The sequence below is a fragment of the Malurus melanocephalus genome, unplaced genomic scaffold (assembly GCF_030028575.1).
Source record: "Malurus melanocephalus ecotype Western Australia unplaced genomic scaffold, MMel_1.1 scaffold_466, whole genome shotgun sequence".
In the NCBI taxonomy this organism is placed as follows: domain Eukaryota; kingdom Metazoa; phylum Chordata; class Aves; order Passeriformes; family Maluridae; genus Malurus; species Malurus melanocephalus.
The window spans coordinates 126,652-137,379 of record NW_026623698.1 but is presented as its reverse complement, the minus strand read 5'-3'; the positions used below and the strand labels follow the sequence as shown (position 1 = coordinate 137,379).

The following is a 10,728-nucleotide window of genomic DNA, read 5'->3' as shown; positions in this document are numbered from 1 at the left end:
AAGAGAAGAGAAGAGAAGAGAAGAGAAGAGAAGAGAAGAGAAGAGAAGAGAAGAGAAGAGAAGAGAAGAGAAGAGAAGAGAAGAGAAGAGAAGAGGAGAAACCTCACCTTAGAGGCTCTATGTGGAGCCAAACCATAGCGACATTTCAAACAGCCAGCTGAGTGATCTGAGATCCAGTGTCTGATCCTTCGTGACTGATAGGCTGAGAACATGCAGGAAGTGGTGCCAAACCTTGAAGGCTGCACGGTGTATTTACCTTGGATAGGCCATACATGCCCAACAGATCCATGTACATGTTCCAAGAGGCTTCTGACAATAGAATTCTCACACTGCCGCAGCAGTACCTGAYAGAGAATTACATTAAGCRTGTCTTTATCCTTTCCCAGTTTTAYCATCTGTTTTCTCCARCTTCTATGTCCAGCCACACATTTCCCTTCTTCCACCCCACCTCATCTCCATCTTGTCTCCTCCCCTGAAAGCATATCTCTACTCCTTCCTTTTGCTCCCAGCACAGAATAAATACAAAAGGTTGGAGCTGCCACCCACCTCTAGCAGGCCCAGTTAAAYACCAACTTCCCATAGCATCTGCCTGAGCACAGCAAGCTGTGGTAGCCCGCCCTGCTGGAGAAAGGGGCACCATGGCAGAAGTGCTTCCCATCCAGCAGCTCATTGCAGTGTCTGGGCTCTGCTGCACAGGAACAATGCTGGGGCTGCCTGGGATGCAGGGATCAGCGGCTGCTGAACCCACTGGAGCAAGAGGGGATCCTGGGATGGACCAATCCCTGCCTGTAACTGCTGAGRGCAGCTCTTCCAGTGCCATCAGAAACCCTGGGGCTGATTCAGGCCTGCCTGCATCCAGCTTCCCTCCCCTCYGTGGAAGATCACTCACTGAGGCACAGGAGTAGGGCAGGACATGATCCATATATACCAGGTATATGACTCAGATAACCATCTTTTATTTGGGTTTCTTTTTTTTGTTTGTTCTCGTTTTGTTTCTTTTTCTTTAAAAGTGGTGTGTTAACATCAGGTATTTTTCTATGTTTTCAGACTCTGTACAGGTCTTAAAAGGAAATAAGCAATGCTTAATGTACAAAGTAAAACCAGAAATCTAGAAAAATCTGAGTAAAATGGAGCAAGTTGCTGTCAGGGATACAGTACAAATTAGTAATTAGACGTCATCTGAAGTGCAATACCACTGCAGTAAGGATGAGTCAAGGAATGAAATAAAAATATTCTATTTTAAAGAAACAGTATATATATATATTTATATATATATTTATATGTATATATTTTACAGATAGTAGATCCAGTGATATCTGCAGAATTGTAAAAACATATTTACAAATGACTTTTTTTTTAAACATTACATATACATCAGCACCATTTTAAGAAAGAAAAAAACCCTGAACCAACCCCAAATCTAATAAAATCTACTCTCTAGTACTTGATCCCAATATGGACTATTTGGAGGAAGCTTTACAAAGACAATAGAGACTTGTCTTTACCACCCTTTAGCAACAAAGCCTGAATCTCTCTGATCACATGGACTTGCACTGGTTGCTGTATAGTGGATGTGCATTTCTAAGCCCCTCTTTCTCAGCTCTGTGTTCACAGGTGAAGCCTCACTGGAGGTGTGGCTACTGTGGTGTCCCCAGCGCTGTCCCCTGCTCAGCAGGGKGGCTGCCTCTTCACCCTGTCACAGCTCTGTCACACAGGTGTGTGACCCATGCTTGTGCTGACACACACAGAGCCACAGCACCCTGCTCCCTTCCTTCCATTCYGACCAAGAGATGCTGATCCACAGGATGAACCAAAAGCTTTGGCTGGTGCTCCCTTTCACTGAATTAGGTCCCAACCTGGATCCTACTGAAGCAGCAGGCAGGCAAACCATGCTTATCCTCAGCAGGATCTGGAACTGGCCCTTGTGCTGTATTTCAAAAAGGGGTCAGCTAGAAGAGATGCAACAAAAGCCATTTAAAAAAAATGTAGCAGTCAGGGCAGGCTGGATTGATGGCTCACCTTGAGCACATTAAAAATGCAGCTTGTCCTGCTGCATCACAGCATTTAGAACAGGTAACTCCCCCCACTGGGCAAGTCCTGCAAGGGAAACTGCTCAAAAAGGAGCCTCAGTGGGGCACTGAGATGGTTCCAGGCTCATTTGCTCCCCTTCTTTAATGTAATGCATGTSTGTGCTCCACAGGGAGAGGCAGGATGTGAAACTGCCAAGTGCCAAGGCCCTCAGACTCCATGGAATTCAGGGGCTCAGCACTTAGCATCGCTGGGCCCAGGGAGAACAGCGCACAAGGAGGTAACCAGGAGCTGGGGAATTGGGACTGGCACTTGTACACTTCTTCTGCAGAGCACAACTCATGGCTCACAGAGGCCAGCGCTACACCAGAGGGTGTTAAAGCTCTGGACTGTGGGTCATGCTCACATTTGTTATGCAAAACAACGTAACCTGATAAGCAGCTCTYGACTGAAAACACTGAAGAGGTGATAGGTTCCAGAAGACAGCCTCCARCTGCAGTTTGGGAACCCTGCTGTACACCTCAGAATGGCTGGTGACTCAGTATTGTGCAAGATCTATCTCAAATTAATCACAGSGCTGCTCAGCACTGGTCCACATAGTGGAGATAGTGATACATCCCAATTACCGAAAACCTTTCTTGGGTGGACCTCATATTTGTAGTATCAGTTATTTTTATCCACTCATTAATGGTCTTTACAGTAGTCCTTCACTGCCTCCTCTTCTTCAAATACTGMAGTGAATTTTATTCCAGCAAACCAGAGAGATTAGACCAAACATCTGTTTAAAACTGAACACATCACATCGAGAGCCCAGACATCCCAGGGCAACACTACCTGACAAACCCCTAGTTTTCAAGAGGGGAGGTGAAAGTCTTTCTGTGTGTCAAACCCTCACTGSATGTTTTCTCATGCCTGTTTTCTCCTACCCTGCCTGACCCTTTGTGGCTCACCTGAAAAAAAGGGCAGCCAKCTCAGCTTGCTTTACACTGAAGGAACAGGAGGGGAAGGGAGTGAACTGAACGCTTCCTGGGGAGGAGATGGAGAGACCCGCTGAGGACACCTGCTGATGTCTCTTGGTACCTCTCAGCCCTCCAACACCCCAGACAGCAGGGCTATGCCAAGTGCTCSACTTTGGAAGCACTACTGCAGTCCYAAGGGGACTGGRCACTTCATTCAGTTAACCCTAGGCTGTCTCCAGCAGCAGTCACATAGCCAAACTGCCCTCACAAYACTGCCARATTTATGTTCTCCTACACTTGTACTGGGATTTATCACTCTGTAGTGAAAGCAGTGACCTCCCTGTCATTGTTTAGGTTTGTCTTMTGAGTGCTGCATATTCCCTTAGGACAGCCCAGAGCCAGCCCCCATTGGTCTGGCCATGGCTCTCCAAGACCTGCTTGCCCCCAGGGCTAAGCCCATTTCTAACCAGGGCCTGTGAAATTGCCCCAGGACATTKGCTCCCAGCTCTTCCATCTGCTTCCCTGGAAGCTGCAATGTGCACAGTCATATGAGGTGGAAGATATCAGGACCATGCCACACCACTGTGCCATGAAGCCTTGTTTTAAGTGGGGAGAGAACAAATATTCCCAGCCAGAGGCATCAGCTGGCTTTTTTAGTTTCCCCATTCTGCCTCACACATACACAGAGTGGGCACTGCCACACAATATAGATTGCTTGGTGGAAGTTTTGGGATGTTGATGTTTTCATCGTCCCCTGAATATTCCAAAGTTGGCTACAGATCAGCTTGGTTTGCACAATTGAAAACAAAAGAAAACAAAATAACCCCAAATCAAACCAATTCAAACAAAAAACAACAATCCAGGGATGGGGAGAACATCCAACTTTCTCTTTTCTTTTTTCAAACATAACAGCCAAAGCTCCAGACTATACAAGCCCATTCACTGGGGGTTTCCAAACAATTCATCAAGTTCTTGAATCCACTCATCCCCTGGTCCACCCTTAATAATGGAGTCCACAAGGTCTGCGCCCTCTGCTAAACTGGAGAATGACCCCCCTGATCCTTCATTACTGTAGTTGTAAGATACGTCCTGAGTGGGATTCCTCTCGTAGGCCTGGCCTTGGTTGCTCTGAGCAAAGTTACCACCTGGCATTTGCTGCGTTGAGGGCTGACTGAAGCCTGACATGGCAGGGACCCCTTGGTTTATTGTTGACATCACCATGGGCCTGGCCTGGCTGGCTGACTGTTGCCCAGGCAGCGTTTGCAGCAGCTGTCTCCCCAGCACTGGGTTCAGGGCTCTCACTGTCCCACTTGTGTCCACAATTGTCTGATTGAGCCCCTGTGGGAAGTGCTGCTTGGACAGCCGTGGCTGCCTGGATGGCATCGCGTACACGGTGCCRTTGTTGAAGGGCCCCATTTCACCACTAGTCCTTCCAGGTATGCCTTGCAAACCTCGCTGCTGCCAGTTTTGTGTTCCTTGAGGGACAGTCCCCATCAAGTTTTGAAGTTGTGGTGCTTGTGGCCCTGGCAAGACCTGGCCCACAGGTCCTTTCATCTGCTGTTGATGCTGGGGAAGAGCAGAGTTTACCAGCATGTTCTGACCAAAATTGCCAACCATTCCCACCGCTTGTCCAGAGGCAGGCTGCCTTGTTCCCTGGCCTGTGCTGTGTGCCGTGTTCATGCCACTTTGGTTTGGGTGCTGCAACATTTGGCTCATCCCTGTGCTCATACTGTACATTCCTGGCTGGCTGGAAGAGGCATTGCTGTAAGGAGCCATGCTGATATCCGACTGGCCTGCAGTGGTGGGCAGYGTGCTCAGGGTCTGGGAGGTACCCATGGCCATCATGCTCACGTTCTGGGCCATCATTCGGGATGTTCTCATGCTCTGGAGTGCTGCTTGGTTTCTCACAGCTGCTATATCCTGGGGTGAACCTGCACCAAAAACASAGGAAGGTAAGAAAAAGCCCACAATCCTGTAAATCTGAATTAACACTTCTTTGCATAAGAGAGAATCTGTAGGATCCTCCTCAGTACCACTTATCTTCTTCAGCTACACCTAATTCAGCTTCTAGCAAGCAAATGGGAAAACTCCTACTGGTCATCTTCAAYGGCAGCAAAGCAGCTGAACCTCAGTTTACCATCTGAAGCTCTCTTTTAAATATCTCCATTGTCTTTCAAAAGTAAGCCTTGAAAATGTAAASATCAGGTTTATAAGGCCAACCAATTTTTTTAATAGTTCAGGAGGCATAAAAGAATGGATTTTCTATAGCATTGCTACAGATTAATTCTATGGAAAGAAGAACAATTGGGGTTTTATGGACATTTAAGGCAGAGAGAGTATATTAGTGAATCAATACTATAAGCACATTTTACTTCACCTTAGGCCAGTGATGGGAAACCAGTAAGATCCTAGCTTTGTTAACTTCCACACTGTGGCAGATAATTTAACCATGCTTTTGTCTTCCTTTCAGGGCTAGTGGGGAGCTATCAATTTATGGGAAGCCAATATGCCTCTGTATTTACTGYTTTTATTTAAAGACAATTACCTGGAGCTCAGATTATGCCCTGGGTTCATTGTGGATTTGAGTCACTAACATCCCTAACTAACTACAACACTTGSCAGATGAAGCCTGGAGTGTATGAGGCACACAATTGCTCCAGGCGCAAACATTATTAAATGGAAGGTGTAAACATAAAATCATTGCTTAAGAATTCAAAACTGTACAACAGAAGCTGAATGTTCTTAAATCAGCCCCTATTTGTTGTCCCTCAGTGGCAGACARCATCCCTGAACATCAGTGGGGAGTGGAGAACAACTGGTCCCTGTTATTGACGTTGGCTTGGTTTCCATGAGAAATGGGTCTGCATAAAGGAAATATAATTTCTATACATGTTATTGTATTATATAATGCAGAGAATATCTACAACTCCATTTTCTGCAGCACCACAATCTTCTGGTGGGTGCTTTTAGCTCCAGCACACAGGTAAACATTTTCTAGCATGAAGAGAGACCATCTGGATCTCACTGGCACAGGCCACATGTAGTGGCAGCTTTTACTTTATTTGTGCTATCAAACTGCTTTCTTAATGATTGTCACTGGGGTCCCCTTGATTTTTCTTAATTTAGATCAGCTCCTTCCATGATTAGAAAGTCTTTTTACAACTGCATCAAGTGCTTAAGATACAGATAATGTTAAAATTGTAATGCATCTTTAGCTGTTTTTTAATTGAAAATGGCAGTTGAAAAGCTCCAAAGGAGTCACTAACAGCAAGTGGTTCACATACTACTTTTGTTAACTACTGTGCTTGGCATAAGAGACAGGAGATCAGACAAGGAGTAGTTAAAAGAGAGATGCCACAGATTTTAAGATTTTGGGCCACCTTCTGGTCTCATTCACACATTACCTACTGCACTGGATTACATTCAGGGGACTAAAAAGGAAAAAAATGGTGAACTATTTAAATTAGTTCATTTATGAAAATTAATTCCTTGCTCTGTCAGATTAGTCTAAACTCTCTTTTCTGTTTCTTTTAAATAACACATACAAAGGCAATGTTTCAAAGAAGCATGAGTGCAGAGAGATTGTATATGTGCAGCTCAGTGGATGGCTGTGCACAAACATTTCTTGATTTTGGAAATGAATTATTGGGGGAAAAGAGTAATTTCATACAGAACTTAGAGTACCAAAGATAATAATGAGGAGGTGATTAGAAGAAGCCACTCTGACATATGCCAGCAGCAGATATGGCTGCCTGTTCATGTCCTGAGAACCAGAACGGCAATATGAACTGTCCAGAATTTCCTCCCTTGTTTTCTGTTGCAGCTACATGACACTATTATGAATATACAGTACAAGTGTGTGTTCATTTCATGTCTGTACAGAAAACATGGTTAGGGAAGACATTCAGCTGATGCTTTGCACCTAAAAATCTCAGAATCAACTTATTTTCCTAAGCCAAAGTGAGTGCACTTACATTCTTCAGTTACCTGGGAGAACATCAAAATCATACTTGTGCTTTTTTTGAGACCATCAAAAAATCTCTATTTGCATCTCCAATATTTCACTGTGTTTCCCACACCTGACATTTATCAGTCACTTCCAGGTAAGGATGACCTCACTGAAACTCTCTGCTCATCAAACTAGATTAAGTAGGGAATGAAGGAGGGGCAAACCCAAGATACACTTAGAAATGCTAGCAGGAAAAAGGCATCATAAGGGTAGAGGCCAACAAGATAAATCCATGAATGAATCCATGATGTCTGGATGTCAAAGAGCCAAAACACTTGCCAAATAAAAAAAAATTAGCTTGAAGCGAGCAGAAACGATAATATAAACTTAACTGAATATGCAAACTTGGGCATTGCCCTTTGGTAAAATATGTGGTGTATGCAACAGCCTGCGTTCCTCTTCTGAAACACTGCTTAAATCCTGGTCTTCAAAAACTGCACAAGGTTTCACACACCTGCTACCTTGAGGTGCATTGACTCCAAAACAGGAAAAAAATTGGCTTTTACCTTGGAATTGATTGACCTGTTGCACTGGATATGGGCTTCGCTGTTGATGYAGATGCTGCCGAGGCAAATGTGACTGCTGCTGCAACTGCTGAAAATGAAGAAGGGAAAGAAAACAGATGAGAAAGAGATGATTGATTAATTAATTAATGGTGGCCAACTGCAGAACTGCAGTGGTTCTTATCCCGTGAGGTGTTCTGGAGAGACAGGCATCATCATCTGAAGCATCCTCCTCAGAGCCCTTGGGCTACTAGGCACTCAGACTCTTTTTGGCTCAAAAASGAACAAACACTGAGGCCAACATCATCCCTCCTTCTCTACAGCCATCTCCTTCTGATGTCTACAGATTGAGCTTGAAGATCTTCAGGCAGACAGGAGAGGGAGAGATGTGAACCAGCTTTGCTCAAATAGGTCTAACGGCAACTGTAGYCACACACAGACATCTTCCTTCCCTCAGTCCTGCCAAGGTCCACAGGTTTGTTTCCCTGGTGCAAGATTTTGATCTGTGTCTTGTTTTGATCTAATCATAACACTCAGCTGCAAGGATTACTGCATCCTGACCCAAGCACAGCCTAGAAACTTTCCTGAGCCAAAACAGCAATGGATAYTAAGGCACATTTCTTCTCGTGCTTYAGTGAAYGATATTTGGGGAGTGRTGACTRCAAAATGCATTGMTCCCTTGACCCAGACCACATTGCTCCTCTSTGGTTGTTTTCTATGAAAACCTGTGAATATTTTGAAACAGAATCAATGGCTGATCATAAAAATAGAGCTTTCAGATGCTAAACACTTATTGAAAGGACATGTCTTGTAGCATCATCTGCAGCTGTGCAAATACTGTGTTCAAAACCAAGGATTGTGTAACAAAGGTACAAGAATGGCAGAGATGGAAAAGAAGGAAGTACTAAAATCTTCATTAACAAGTATGTGTTACATACTATCAAAAAGAAAAAGGGAATGGTGTTAGGCACAAACCACCCAAAGGGAGCCTGAGGACTGTTACTTCACCCCTTTTCAACTCTGCCAGCACACTTGACAGCCTCAGCCTGGTGGCTTTTTTAACACTTTCAGACTTGCCTTCAGCAGCCAAGTCACAGACTGGCTCTTGGCTTTATGCATGTGAATTGGCACAATCCATGGGATGCATTACRGCATCCTCACTCTTGTGCACTTGTTCACACTTGAATCAATTCAGGCAGCTTTATCCTAAATATTTYTAGGAGCATCCTTCCTATTCACTGAGAGTAAATTTTTCTGTTTCTCAGGAGCAACAAAAGAAGGGAAGCAATCTGTATTCCTGTGGTTACACAGCATGCACATGTTCTAACACAAATTTAAGCACTCTTAAGCTGTTTTTCCTTAGCAAGAGAGAAGCTAAGCTTAAAGCATCTGCTGACCTACCAGAGCATTATCTCAGTAATGTTAGGGGACTGTAACTTTTAACTTGGGTACGATCTTGTAGGAACTCAACAGTGTGGCTTTCCACTGGCTTTGTCCTGGGCTGCTTTAAAATTACAACTGAATTACGTACACACCACCATTCAGACTGGTTAGTTTAACATCCATATTGCAAAGCCTGAGCTCAGAAAGCCAGGTGATAGCCCCAATGCAGCTCTTCCACAGTGCCTCTGCCAGAGGTGGTGTCTTGGGGATGTTCTTTTATCCCATACCACGTTTGTGAGGGTTTTTTAAAAAAAATTATTTTCTTTTTGTTTTGTGTCTGGGATGGTCGCTGCCCACCCCGCAATGCCGGGAATATGGCGATGGTTGAAAGCCAGCCCGAGCCTTCCTGGGAGAGTTGGTGTGGGACGAGTGGGAGCTCTGCCCTCTCCAGCCCAGCAGACGATGTGGCAGGCCACACAGCACAGTCTCTCTGGCAGAGATACTGTTGCAACGTGTTTTTTGCCTGTTTCTTTGTTTATTTTCTCTCCCCACGATGACTGGGCTTACCTGGCTCCCTTCTCCGCCTCTCTGCTGTTTGGGACCACAGAGCCAGTGCGTGCCACGGTGGGACCTGGCACCAGGGTACAAGGTAGCTCATCCCCGATCAGCTAGGGAACACGGGTAATATTTGCCAAGCTAATGGTAGGACTGACACAGTTGTCTCTTCTTTGACATTGCTAAAATACCCCAACAGGAGCCACAGAGAGAATTCCCAAATCTAGAAGGAAGGGCTGGTGCTGCACTATCTGTAGTGCTCACGCTCATCCCATCATGTGTTGGAGAGAAATGGATACTGTACCTGCTCTGCTAGGATCTGCTGCTGCTGCTGCTGCTGCCTCTGCTCTCGGAGAAACTGCTGTTTCTGCTGCTCCATCACATGGAGCTGCGCTCTCTGCTCAATCAGCATCTGCTTCATGATGGCAGCCTGCGGCTGGCTCCCGAGGAAMGGCCCGCCGGAGCTGCTGCCCGKCACCCCGCTGCTGGAGCCCGCCGGSACTGAGGGCTGCACAGGCCCCGCGGGCCGCGACAATCCCACCTGGTGCTCCTGTGCAAAGACAGAGGGAAGGCTCGTCAGTGGGGTGCTCCACAGGCAAGGGAAATAAATCACTGCTCACCAGGCTGAGGAGGCGCTGAGTCTGTGGGTACAGCCTGGATCATGGAGAAAGTGAATCCTTGGAAAGATGGGCATGGCTTGCAACCAAGCTTCCCACAGGGAATAGGCTCCTATTTTCTCCTGGAATTCAAAGCCCTTCAGGTAAAGCAGAAGCAGTTTGTAATTCATTAATAATGAAAAAAATGAAGCTCTGTGTTAAGGTTTTTCTGCGCTTCAGAGTAATGTTTTTCTAAACTTTGCTCCCTTCTCAAGGAGAAAAGAACGTTTTCTCTTCCTTTCCGTTTCCATCTCTTCATCATAGCAATTAAACRCAGCCCCCTGGATTGAGAAGCCAAAACCTTATGTGCACACAACGAATACTGGGAGCTGGCAGCGTTCATTCTCCTTCTCCAGAACCTCAGGATTTAACTCCATTACGTGTTTATTCAAGATTTCCATTCTGCAGCACTGGATCGGKGTGTGTGTGTGYGTGTGTGTCTGGAAGGACGCRGGGCAAGCACCTTCCCTTCACACACCCCACTCCCCGTTTTCAAAATCCAATTTGCTGCCTTTTAACGCTGGGAAAAGTACGGAAATCCCAACCCGGCGGAGAGACGAGACCAGGGCCGGGATCGGCCGAGCCTTCCCGCCGCCATCACCGCCGGCAGGGGGCGCTGCCCGCCCGCGGCGCTG

General features: G+C 45.9%; 1 protein-coding gene across 1 annotated transcript in view; it reads right to left on the bottom strand.

Moving 5' to 3' along the window:
- Nucleotides 1-925: 925 nt before the first annotated feature.
- The window catches only part of MAML3 (mastermind like transcriptional coactivator 3), a gene marked incomplete at its 5' end in the record, with an annotated part of 80,029 nt that continues 70,226 nt past the window's right edge, over nucleotides 926-10,728 (bottom strand). Inside the window, 3 exons of the mRNA XM_057380695.1 lie at nucleotides 926-4,918; nucleotides 7,503-7,590; nucleotides 9,742-9,987. Coding sequence (XP_057236678.1) covers nucleotides 3,927-4,918; nucleotides 7,503-7,590; nucleotides 9,742-9,987 — 1,326 coding nt within the window. The remainder of the gene's footprint in view (nucleotides 4,919-7,502; nucleotides 7,591-9,741; nucleotides 9,988-10,728) is intronic.